Below are 13,320 nucleotides of genomic sequence, written 5' to 3'. Positions count from 1 at the left end.
GAACAGAAGCCGGGAATAGAGAGGGAATCCTAGGCACTGGGCCTGAAGAGGTCTAATCCTTCAGTGGACTGCCACCCAGGAGTCCACAGAAGAACCGCTTTGTCATTCTTTGAGCTGTAACTGTTTAAGCCACTGTTCCTAGGGTGTTTGCAATCTTCCCCTTTTTTGTCAGTCCTAGTAAAATACCCTTTCACTTCAGTCAAGGATCTGAGCCCAGGTCTACACTAGCAGGGGGTAGGAGGTGTCTACGTAAGATGCACAACTTCAGCGTGAATAGCGTAGCTGAAGTCGGCATATCTTAGGTTGACTTACCTGGATATGAGGACGGCAGCGAGTCGACTGCTGCTGCTCCCCCATCGACTCCGCTTCAGCGTCTCACGAGCCGGAGTTATGGAGTCGACGGGGAGTGCGATCAGGGATTGATTTTATTGTGTTTGCACTAGATGAGATAAATTGATCCTCGATAGATCGATCGGTGGGTAGTGAAGACTTGTCCTGAGTGGTTACTAGGACCCATCAGCACTAGTGCCTACAGGGTCTCCCAGCTGAATCACTTTCAGTGCTTACCTCCAACTCAGAGTACACCTGGTGTACTACCCATACCATAGAAGTTTGGTGTACCACAACACTAGACAGCTATAATATTTACAACTCACAACTACAAGTGAAGTCAGTGGAAGCTGTACTTTGAAATATTAGTGCTACATAATGCTTAATACTTTGAAAAATCAGGTACTAGGTGTATCAGTTTGGGCACCCAAAATTAGTGGGAAAATTTTGACCTTAACTTGCCTGGATAGTTCTCCACTGCAATTAAACACACACAACTAGCCTGTGCCAGCAGACTTTGACTCACGGAACTCCAGCTAAGGCGCTTTTTAATTGCGGTATAGATGTTTAGGCTTGAGCTCGAAAGTGAACGTCTATACTGCAATTAAACAGCCCATTAGCATGAGCCGCATGAGCCCCATGAGCCTGAATCAGCTGACATGGGCCAACCATTAATGTTTAATTGCAGTGTAGACCTACCCTGTGTGCTTCAGTTCCCCATCTGCGAAATGGGGATCATGATATCTTGTGCCTCACAGGGTCTTCTGAAGATAAATTGACTAATATTTTTGAAGCACTCAGATGCTACGCCCATGAGGAGGTTGTTAATTCTCTCTTTATAGCAGGGTTTGGATGATGTGCTGTAAATAAGGCATGGAGCTGCACACTGAACAATAAAGAATACCAAAACATTCAATATCTGCTCATTAAGTGAACACTGACCATCCTATACATTGAATGAGGCAGGGGTCCTGTGGCTAAAATACTATGGGATGATGTAATAAATGACATATGCAAGATAAATATTCTTCTGTCAACCTAGCTGCTTCTACAGCGGGGCTAGGTCAACCTAACTACATTGCACTGCATTTTTCACAGCCCTGAGTGATGTAGCTAGATCAATCAAATTTTTAGGTGTGGGCTGGGCCTCAGATTGCACTGGCAACCTTAATTCTGGAATTTCCTAACTTTTAACGTACTTTTTTCTGTGTAACAATGTATAAACCCTATAGTCTGTAAAGTACTTTGGGATGCAGAAATGGTTGTTCATAGATCATCTTCTTTCACTCCTATATAGCCCTTTGCAATTTCCTGAAGCTCTGCAGAATGATTTATATCATCATTTTAGACGTGCTGTTAAAATGAACCTAAGAGAAAGGTGCAAGGAAGTCTTTTTCTTCCCCCCTCCCTCCCCACCCTCCGAGACTAACTGGGGTTAAGGCATGCATATAGGAGCCACTGACTTTATTGGTCCTGTCATAAAAGTTTCTTATTAGGAATACATGAAGAAGAATCTGTGCAGCATTGGTAATTAACATATTTAGTTGCTTTGTCAATTTTCTTCCTTAGCAGATCACTTTTCCTAAGATGGTGGCAAGCTGTTGTCGGTTCCTGTGCTACTTCTGTCGAATCAGCCGCCAAAACCAAAAGGCCATGTTTGAGCATCTAAGTTACTTGCTGGAAAACAGCAGTGTTGGGCTTGGTATGTCATGTAACTTTGACTGCTGAAAGCAACTCCCATGGATATTGCAATATCGCAGGACTGCTGTCTGACTTGTTTATCAAGCTGAGGCATGGTATTGTGAGGACCTCTTTGAAGTTTAAATTCAATTATTGGATTAATATTAATGAAAAACATAGTTTTCTATCTTTCTATTATTAGACTTCTGTGAATTGGATTACAAACAGAAGAATCTAAAGCTGGGTTATTTAAACATAATGAAAGAGTTAGGAAGAAAACCATATTACTTGATGCCCCTTATCTTTGATACAGTTATTTCTGGAAATTAAAGATTTAATTTAACCCTTATAATAATGCTGGTGTCTTTAGTCTGCCAACTAATGAATGGTTAGGAAGGTGTGTGTGTGTGTGTGTGTGTACATATATATATTATTATATTATTATTTTAAAAGTTAGTAATGCAAAGATCCTTCCCTGAAGTGCAACCATATGACTTGAAGTTTCATATTCTACCCCCAAAGCCTGGAAGTCCATAGTTCTTAAGTTTAGTATAGCCCAAGAAAAAATGACTTTCTTATTACCAACCTAAGAATAAAATAAAGAAATAGTAGGTGATGATAGTAACACAATGTTCCAACCAAGTATGCACATTTTTAAACACTTGAGATGATCTTTTGAAAGCACTTCATGCCCTCTAGAGTTACAGAATGAAAATTTTCCCTATGTTGAGGACATATAACTTCTATTAAATTTCTCTAAAGTTCAGTTTTTATGAGTTGTTATCCCAGACTGCTTTGTCCAAGTCTTTAAAACAGTAAAGCAATGTATATAGGTCCTGAATCAGCACAGAACTTAAGCATGTACTTAAGTCCATCCCTACTCAGTAAAGCACTTAAGCTTTGCATTGTTGAGTTGGGACTGTAAAATATACTGTATATGAATATATTTGAGTATGACCTAGATTACAGTGTAACTGCTGCCCTCTGCTGCACAACTTTCATTAGTGCAAACTAAAGAATTTTAATTACTGTATATTACCGTATTTTTCTCCAGCATCTCCTTCTATGAGGGGTTCCACTCCACTAGATGTTGCGGCTGCCTCTGTAATGGACAATAATGAGCTTGCACTAGCTTTGGAAGAGCCAGACCTGGAAAAAGTAAGTGCTTGCTATTAGCTTGCTTATTTTATTTTATTTTGCTCTATGTTCTTTCTGTCTCCTTCTAGTCAGATCATGCCATAATAAGGTTGACGTTTTGCAATAAAGGTTTATTAATTATTTGATCACGCTGCAACAATCTCTTTCTCATCTTGCAGTAATGTAGAGCAGAGGGGCAATCTTCCTGACTCCTCTTATTTATAGTTGTTAAAGGGCAGCATGATATTAAGGGCAGGCTAACTGTTCCAATTCTATGTTCTTTTTATAGCAAAGCCATGTAATTAGTTATTAAGGGTAGGGTAAAATAAAATATCTTTAAAATAGGTATTGTTTTAAATTGGCATGCGTGAACTGGATTTGCCAGATTGGAAACATTATTGGTTTTTGTGCTCCAAAAAGCTGCCTTGGAATTTGAAGTCTTCAACATGCACCAGTAATCTGCCCCAAATTGGAGCAACACACTTTTCCCCTGGTTGATGCCCGGATCCTTACTTACCCTAAATGTCTTTTTTTAAAGTAAAATTAAAGCATGCTAGGATAACATTTCTAATTTCTTCAGTATCCCCTGATTAAATTCCCAAATATTATGTGATTACATTCCATTGTGTATTCAGTACAAAACTCAATAGAACAAACAAATTATAGATAATGCAGGAAGTTATGTCTATAGCAAAGGCCGCCTGACACTTCCCAGTATAAGTCTCTACTTTCAGGTCTTATAACTTTGCAAAGCTAACTATTTGGGTTAAAATTTTCCATGACAGGTATATGTCTCAAGCTATTTTTTTTTTTTTTTTTAATTTCAGCTGAAATGGTCAAGCTGCTTCTGAAATGAGATTTAGGGAAAATACATTGCTTTATCCATGTTAAAAGTAATAATAATAATTAATAATCTTTCAGCTATTTAAGTGAGAAGCTCTAGTGCCTCCTTGCTTTGAAACAGGGACTTGAAACTAGGTTGTAATGGGATCACCTTGGTCTCAGGGATATATCATATGTTGTTCCTGTGAAAATTCATCCGAATTTGGCCAACATATAAGCATCTGGATTTATCTCAGTATTGGATGGGGGACTACTCAAAAAGAGGACTATCCAGGTTAAAATCAGACAACTGGTCTGGGTAAGGCTGCAGTGTGTGTGGGGAGGAGGGTGTTAGCTGCTAGGTGCAGAGGGGAAAGGGAGCATGAATCAAGTGGAGTGGAGAAGGAGAAGGGGCGGAGCAGGAATCAGGTGGCAAGGTGGTGGATAGGAGCAGAGCAGGACAGAGACAAGAGCTGCAGGGGTGTGGCAGTTGGTAAGAGCAGAGAAGGAAGAAGGTAGTAGGCAGTTGGGTGTTGGATAGGAACAGTGGATAGTTGGATAGAGGGTATAGGAGAGAAGCTAGGGAAGAAGGGTGCATGGGCACAGAAGGGAAGAATGCAGGAGGTGGATAGTTGGTGAGGAATCAGGAGGAGAAGAGGTCAGTAGTCTGAGCCTTTGGGTATGAGCAGAAGGGGAATTGAATGGGGACAGGAGTCAGGCTGTAGGCATGGATGAGGAATGGAAGAGGATGGGGCAGATCTAGATGGCAGTGAGGTGGAGTGAATAGGCCAGAGGGGGTGGATAAGAACAAAGCGGGAGTGGGGCAGGTGGTGGGGGTAGATAGGTTCAGAAGGGGATGGAGACAGGATCCCCGGTGATGTGAGGGCACAGGGGCAGAAGGGTTAATAACCACTTGAACACATTCTTCTTTAGAAACTGGAATTGGACCCAGGTTTCCTAAGTCTTTACATTCCTTGCTGTCAGCAAATATCTGTGAAACCGCCTACCAGAATGTCTTATTTCCCTCTACTGGTTGGTCCACATAGATCAGTGTTTCCCAAACTTCTTTTTTTGCAGACCACTTGAAAATTGCTGAGGGTCTTGGCGGACCACTTAATGATCTTTCCAAATGTTGTTTGTACTGTTAGCCAACTATTGTAAAGCACTTTGGATAAAAGCGCTATATTAAAACAAACCTTAATAACAATTAATGGGATGTTTTGTTCTACAAATAAAAGCACGCAACTCATATTTTAATACCTTTCTAATGTGATGGATGTGCCCTCTCTCCCCCACTGCAGCAGCCCCCGAGCTGGGACTGGAAAGAGGGAGGGTCTCTTCCCGGCAGCCACAGCCCTGGAGCTGGGAAAATTGCCTCTTTCTCTGGCCACTGAAGCCCTATACATCCCCAATTCCCTCCGCCCCCTGTTCTCATCCCACTGCCCCCTCCCACCTACCTTCTATCCCTCTAAGGCCATCACCTCATCTTACATGTGCATCTTCTCAGGGACCTGGCACCTAATTATTGAAGCCATGCCTGCGTGGCTCCACTAATTAGGTGGGTGGCTAATTCTCTCATGTGCGGCCGCCCAGGGTACCTTAGAGGAAACTATACATGAACCACCTGAATGGAACTCGCAAACCACTGGTGGTCGATGGACCACAGTTTGAAAACTTCTGACATAGATGATAGCCTACTGCTATTAAATTACTGTATTATTTCAAGTGGCAGAGGACTGTTCTGTAGATTGAAAGGTCCAAATCCTACTGATGACCCATGTGGGTATCACTGTGATTCCACATGCTGTAATTTCTGTTGTTTCATTTTGCTTTTTAAAAAAATAAGGAAATTACATGCAAAAATATGTGCAAAGAACATTAAGGGTGCAAAGTCAAGTACTCAAAAGTTAGGAAGTGCTGAAGAGGATGGACTGTCTTCTGGGAATCAGTCAAGATTGTTTAATAAATGACATTGTCTATGGGATCCCAGTCTCACTGGTTGCAAAGTTGGAAGGCGTGAAGTGAAAATGCAGGAGACTGCAAGAAGAGAAAGGATGGTCTAGTGATAAAGGCAGTCAAATGCTGCCCTACAGAATTGGATTCTATCCCTGCTTTTGCCATAGAGTTCCTATGTGATGCTGGGCAAGTCATTTAAGACAAAATTTCTTCTGGCTGCTGTGTGTGTCTCGTTTTCTGGTAGCCCAATTTGAGACATTTGGGTCCATGTGCACAGAAGTGCTGAGTGCTCACAATAGTAACTGAAGTCGGTTGGAGCTGTGTTTTGAACATATAAAATTCTGTAAAATTGGCAAGCACTCTGAAAAATTAGGGCTTATGTGTCTCAATTTGGGCACCCAAAATTAGGTGACATTTTTGACAATTTTGGTCTTAATCCCTCAGGACTTCAGTTCCCCATGTGTAAACTGGGGATAACAACACTGCCTCCTGTTACAGCAGTGTTCTGGTGATAAATTCATTAATGTTTGTGAAGTGTTTAGATATTAGAGTGATGAGCACCATAGAAAAACGCATGAGGAAATTAATAATTGTGTATTCAGTGCACGGTTTGAATGGTGTGCAGTTAATAAGGCCACACATGATTAAGATAAAATTAAATATTGATTATATATTCGGTGAGTACTGTCCATCCTGTATACTGAGGCAGAAGTCCTGTGGGGGAAAAAATGAGTTCATGTAATTAAAGATGGTATAATGCATACAACTGGGGTGGGACTGGGAGTGCAAATTAAGGTTGTACAGGCAACCTTAATTTTGGTCTTTTCCAAACTTTTGCGTGTGTGACTTACAACCTTAACATTATTTTAATATTTTTGTATGTATATATAATATATATTAATTAGAATTGAGGATTATAGTGAAAATTATTAGCCCACAGCTTGATGGTTGAGCCCTACAGTAGGATAAAATACTCAAAGCAATGGTTTTCTATCATAAATATGCTATTTGAAAAATCCTGGGAGAGAGAACTACTGCTTTTCTTTCCTTCTTTTCCTCCCTTCCTTACCATCTCAAGTTATCCTGCAGTATGGTACACATCAGAAGTTAATAGTAAAATTCTATGGCCCATGTTTTGAAGCCGGTAAGACTATTCATTACATCTTACTATAAATTAACTTCCAACCTCTTCTCAAAGGTTCATCTAGTAGTTTTTGACATTTCTCTTGGTAAGTAACATTAGATTTGGTATCTATAGATTACAGAAATTCCAATTTAATTCTTGCTGGATCTTTAGACTTTTTCAATTGTGTATTGATCAATTTTTTGAAGAGTTTGAATATTTGTACTTCCATTTAGTTTTACCTTAATTATTATAATTCCCCCAAAAAAGTCTGATTATGAAATCTCAGCACTTTTGAATATCATTTCCATTGCATAGGCACGATCAGGATTTCACCCAGAAAGTTTAACAGCATTGTTTCACATTAGGTAACCTTGGATGTGGCAGGAATTTTGCTCTTGCTATGAGCTAGGAATTCAAAACAAGTTCTTAAGTTGTTAAATTTTTGTTTCCTAACTTTCTCTCTACAGTTTATTTAACATAGGGGGAAAAATCGGACTTTCACAGTTCTTGATTCTTTGATTTTTCACCTCCCAAATTAAAACACTGTCAATTGTTTTATGGATGTTCTGGTCATGTAAATAGGCCATCTTAAAAATAAGATGGTTTTAGGTTTTTCATCATTTGATATAGAAAACTAAGAGCTAGAAAAATAAATTGATGCAATGTTAAGCATAACCACATTGTTTCTCAGAGGCAGGTCAAAACATTTGCTATATAAAAATATCTTGTAATTTATTTCTGATGTTCTATTTTGTTTCAAAGATCGATAACATTATTAGAAATGTATTTCAAAACTAAAACATAACAAATGTTTAATACTGCAAATGCTTGTATTTAACAGGTTGTCACCTACTTGGCTGGTTGTGGACTTCAGAGCTGCCCTATGCTGGTAGCTAAAGGATATCCTGACATTGGATGGAATCCGATAGAGGGTGAACGTTACCTATCGTTCTTAAGATTTGCTGTCTTTGTTAACAGTAAGTTTAAATCTTTGGCATCTTGATTATCTCAAGAGATGTTTTCTTAAATGTTTTAAGAAAACCTTATGTTTTACACATTTCTCTATCAGTGAAGTATTTTTGTGTGAGTTTAGTGTTTGTGAAAGATGCTGGATAAACAGTATTGGAGAATATAGTCATCTCTTCTTCCTGTTGCCTGCCAATGTACCTTAATCCTGAAGTGAAGAAACAAACTCTAAAAGAGAAAAAGTAGTTCCTTCTCAATGATCATTCATTTCTTGGACACTTGGCTGAAACTGCTGATGAGGTTCACAGATTGCAGTTGGCGCTTGAGAATATGTCTACACTGCATGCTTCTTTAAGCAGCATGTAGTGTACATAAACATAGCTCTTCCAGCACAGGTATAAATAGCAGCATTGACTGGGAGAGACCTGGCTTAGGTGAGTAAAGACATGCCCAAGTACACAGCCTACATCAGAGGTGGACAAACTGCGGGCCACATCCAGCCTGTGGGACCCTCCTGCCCCACCCCTGAGCTCCTGCCCCTGGAGGCTAGCCCCCAGCCCCTCCCCTGCTGTCCCTCCACCTTGCAGTCTCAGCATGCCCCGCCACAATGCTCTGGGCGGTGGGGCTGTGAGCTCCTGGGGCAGCACAGCTGCAGAACCCGCCCTGACCTAGTGCTCTCTGCTGCGTGGTGCATGGCTGGCTCCAGCTAGGTGGTGCAGCTGCCTGTCCTGGTGCTCTAGGCGGTGCGGCTGTAGCGCTGCCAGCCACTGGTGCTCCAGGCAGCGTGGGAAGGGGGGTGGTGGATAGAGGGCAGGGGAGTTCAGGGGGTTGGGGTGTGGATAGGGTTCAGGGCGGTCAGAAGGCGGGTAACGGGGGTTGAATGGGGGCAGGGGTGGGCAGCAGCCAGGAAGGAGGGTGGGGTTGGATGGGGCGGCAGAGGGGAAGTCGGGCAGGGGTTCTGGGGGCGCTCAGGGGACAGGGAAAAGGGGTGGTTGTATGGGGAAAGGGTCCCCAGGGGGGTAGTCAGGAATGAGAGGAAGGGTTGGATGGGGTGGTGGAGGCAGTCAGGGGCAGGGGTTTTGGGGACTGTCAGAGAACAGGGGGGATTGGATCGGGCAGGAGTTCTGGGGGGGCAGCTGTCAGGGAACGGGGGGGGTTGATGGGGCAGGAGTCCGAGGGGGGCTGTCAGGGGGCAAGAAGTAGGAGGGGTTGGATAGGGGACGGGGGACAGGCCACGCCTGGCTGTTTGAGAAGGCACAACCTCCGCTAACCGGCCCTCTATACAATTTTGGAAACCTGATGCTGACCCTCAGGCCAAAAGGTTTGCCGCTCCTGCCCTACTTGGCTCTCTTCTTGCCCAAGCTGTGCTTTCCATCTACACTGCTGTTTTTTAGCAATGTAGTGTCCCACAACTTCCTCGCTGATGGAGCCCTTCCTCACTGGAGGGAAAGACTCAGGCAGTGGGAAAAGACGTTGTTAGCTCCCCATTGCTAGAGCCGTTCTCCTCAGCAGGGAAAAACTGCAGAAGTGGAGAAAGGCTCTGACAGGGGGGAGACAGTGGGGAAAGGCTCAACCTTTTAAATGTAATGTCAGTATTCCTAACACATTTTAAATGTTCATTTACTATACAGAGGGAAGAAACTGACTGATGAAAATCTGACAGGGTATAATTTTGTTGATCTTGTTTATTATAATATTAGATCACTAATCAGACTAGTGAAAAATTTGATGTAACACACAAGAGGTTAAAATGAACAAAAAGGACTTGTGCAGTTGTAAGCACAGTAGTAGTTCAACATGCCAGTTGTCCAAAATCTGTTCTTAGTGGCCATACCAAGTTGGGGCTTAGAGCATTACTAAAGCTTAAAAGGTCTGCTGATCACGCTGGTACCAGATTCAAACCTGGAGACCAATCTTGAAGTTGTTGTTCTGTCCTTCCTCAGGCAAAATAACCATTGTTATAACTGGGAGCTTTGCCCAAATAAGGATTTCAAGGTTAACCCTCAGATATTTAAAAACAGTCATGATTTTTTTTTATTTCATCACTTGATATGACAAACCATAAAGACAAAAAAGGAAACACTGAAGGCTAATTTCAATAAATGTCTCAAAAGTACACGGTTTCTGTGGTAGCTGTGTTAGTCTGTATCAGCAAAAAAAAACAAAAAAAAAACGAGGCGTCCTTGTGACACCTTAGAGACTAACAAATTTATTTGGGCATAAGCTTTCGTGAGCTAGAACCGACTTCATCAGATGTATAAAGTAAAATACGGGTATAAATACATGAAAAGATGGTGGTGCTTTACCAAGTTTTAGGTCAGTCTAACAAGAGAAATCAATTAACAGCAGGATACCCAGGGAGGAAAAATAACTTTTGAAATGGTAAGAGAGAGGCCCATTATAGGCAGTTGACAAGAAAGTGTGAGTAACTGTAGGGAGAAATTAGTGTTGGGGAAATTAAGTTTAGGTTTTGTAATGACCCAACTACTCCCAGTCTTTATTCAGGCCTAATCTGATGGTATCTAGTTTGTAAATTAATTCCAATTCTGCAGCTTCATGTTGGAATCTGTTTTTGAAGTTTTTTGGTTCAGTCTCTCTGATCACTCAATAATAGACCTCAAAGTGGCAATTCTTCAACAAAAAGCTTCAAAAAATTGAAATTGAGAAGGATTCTATTTAAAGCCTTCATATAGCTAGCAAAACATATTTATCCCTACCTAAACATATATTGAAAATAATCTGAGATACTTTTTTACTGCAGTTAAATTACCGTGTCTAGAGGGCAGATGTATCAATCCTTGGTGGATTTGATATTCCTTAGTCACTCTGAGAAGATTTAGTTGCTAGATCACAGGAGATATTCATTGTGCCAGAACACAGACAATACAGTGTTTAGCAACAATCTCCATTCTGTTGGACCACTGAAATTATATCACTTTATTTCATGAAAAACACTGGCCATTTAAAACAATTAATCTTTTAATTGGGGTGGGGTTGCACTGAGTTTTATACAATCTGAATGTGAGGGAGCCTGTTAAATTAGTATTTATCCTTATATCAGTGCAGCATTGTCCCCTTTAGTATATTTTCTAAAGCTTTAAGTGAATGCTTACAGGGACTGGTAACCAAGTATTTAAATTTTATGATTGATCCAGGTCACTAGTTGGAATATTGGCCCTGGTCAGCAATGAACAGAAAATTCTTCTTTGAGTAATTGCACATATGCATTTCATTCTTGGTGTACGTGCACCCTATGCACAGTAGTCAGAAATTTTTATTTCAGTGGTACCCATCAGGGTGCCTTGAGCACCTCTGCTGTCGCACACCACTAAACTCCAATATAAAGGACCCATCTGCCCCAGAGCATCTCAGTCCCTTCTTACCACCTGTGATAGTTGTTGGAATTTCATGGTTTGCCTTAGCAAGTGCTCTTGTGAATAGTTCTCTTGTTTTATAGTTGCTTAGTACTTAGTAAGTGTTCTTTTTCAGTCACCAGATCTGGGGGTTCTTTTTCTTGGTACTGAGGGATGCCTTGGTCACCATGCTTCAAGCCCTGTGTCTTTTGTTTTGGGCCAGTGCCCGACAGTGAACCACATTCAAATTGCTTGAAATGCTTGGGGGAAGCTCCTATTCAGAATCCTTGTCAGATTTGCAAGAACTTTAAGACAAAGACTAAAGACAGAGAAGTGAGGCTGAAGTTCTTGCTCCTGGAGCAGCCCTGAGACTTCCATCAGAAGCTATCTGTCTTGACTTGGCATCAAGTGCTTTGGGATTGGTTAGGAGTGTGCCTCTTATGCTTCCTGAGATTTGGCACCACTTGCCATCTCCAGTGCCCAAGAAGAGGCATGAAACCTCTAGACAGACCACAGAGAAAGGAAAACTGCTGGTAACCAAATCCTCTAAGCATGAGGATAAGAGTAGAATACAGACAAAATACAAGTACTCCTCATCTCAGATAGTGTTGAAAGCAGAATCATTGACTCCAACACTGAGGCAGGCACTGTTGAGTCTGGGGCCTGAAGAGGTGCTTTCTACATTTGTGACCACAATGACTTGAGCCCATCTTGGTACCGACCATGCTTGAGGCATTTGCAGCAGTTAGAGGTCTTCTGGGTCTATCGGTACCTGTGTCCCTGGTGGTGCTGGAAACCATGCTTTTGGTACTGGCAGGCAGAGGTGTGGCAGTACCGAACCAACCTCCTTGGCCTCAGACTTTATGCCCCTGTTGGTACCATAAAAGGAGAAGCTTGCAATGTTAGTTGTTTTACACTCTTTACTGACTCTACACCATTCTCCAGCATAATTGGAGAAGTGTAGAGTGCTAATAATAATCCCCCCACCCCCACCTTGGTCAGCAGAGAGTGATTAGTCCTCTGAACTGGAGATTCATTCCTATGTTTCCCAGCCTCAGAGCCAGTCATACAACTCCCTATCCAGGTGTTATTACCTGGGGTTGCCTCGAGCTCCTCAAGCTGCAATAGCCAGGAGTTACTGGGGCCCACCACCCATCCAATGATTCTTTTGGAATCTGAAGATTCCCCCCAGTTTCCAAGTCATATATGAGGCATTCCTGCTCTGTCTCCTCAGAGAGGCACAGAGAGTCTGCTCACCAGACACTGCCTGTCCCTGAGTCCGGTTCTGGGCCCAGTGGTGAGCAGGAAGTGGTGGTTCAGGAGAAGTCTGCTGGAGAGCTTATGGAGGAGGGACAACCTCAACCTGTGCTGGCTTCATTGTCCTCCTCCTCGATGAGGCAGTTTCCTCAGGAGGCATCTCATCCCCTTCTGATGATTATAGAGCTCACTGGCTCAGTGTGTGAAGGTGTTCACTGTGTCCACCCTCAGCCTTTGTTGACATTGGTGACAGATGCATCTGTGCTCATCTGGGTCCTCTCCAAACTCAGAGTTTATGGTCTTCACAAGACATGTCTCTACAAATCAATGTCAGGGAACTAAGGATTATCTGCTAGGATGCCAGTTTTTACTATCTCATGTCCAGGGGAAAAAGCCTGTTTGTTTTCACAGGCAACACAGCAACAATGTTTTACCTCAACAGGCAGGGAGAAGCCTGCTCTTCCCCACTTTGTCAAGAGGCCATTCACCTCTGGAACTTTTGCTCTGCCAATTAAATCAATCTTGACCCCTCTTACCTTTCATGGGTGCAGAGTGAGCATGCTGACCATCTAGGCAGATTGTTTACAAATCACCACAAGTGGTCTTTTTGCCAGGATGTAGCCAGGTGCATTTTCCATCAGGTCATGTGCATTTTCTAGCAGTGAGGGAATCCCCAGATAGATCTATTCACAA

At 42.1% G+C, this 13,320-nt stretch overlaps 1 protein-coding gene across 1 annotated transcript in view; it reads left to right on the top strand.

Moving 5' to 3' along the window:
* Positions 1-13,320, top strand: part of RYR3 (ryanodine receptor 3) — a 663,207-nt gene that overhangs the window by 403,361 nt on the left and 246,526 nt on the right. The window contains 3 exon segments of the mRNA XM_075065483.1: positions 1,900-2,032; positions 3,065-3,168; positions 7,893-8,028. Coding sequence (XP_074921584.1) covers positions 1,900-2,032; positions 3,065-3,168; positions 7,893-8,028 — 373 coding nt within the window.

This window comes from Chelonoidis abingdonii, chromosome 4 (genome assembly GCF_003597395.2).
Source record: "Chelonoidis abingdonii isolate Lonesome George chromosome 4, CheloAbing_2.0, whole genome shotgun sequence".
Lineage (NCBI taxonomy): Eukaryota > Metazoa > Chordata > Testudines > Testudinidae > Chelonoidis > Chelonoidis abingdonii.
Note: the sequence above shows the minus strand (reverse complement) of the source record. Positions and strands in the feature narration are given on the sequence as shown.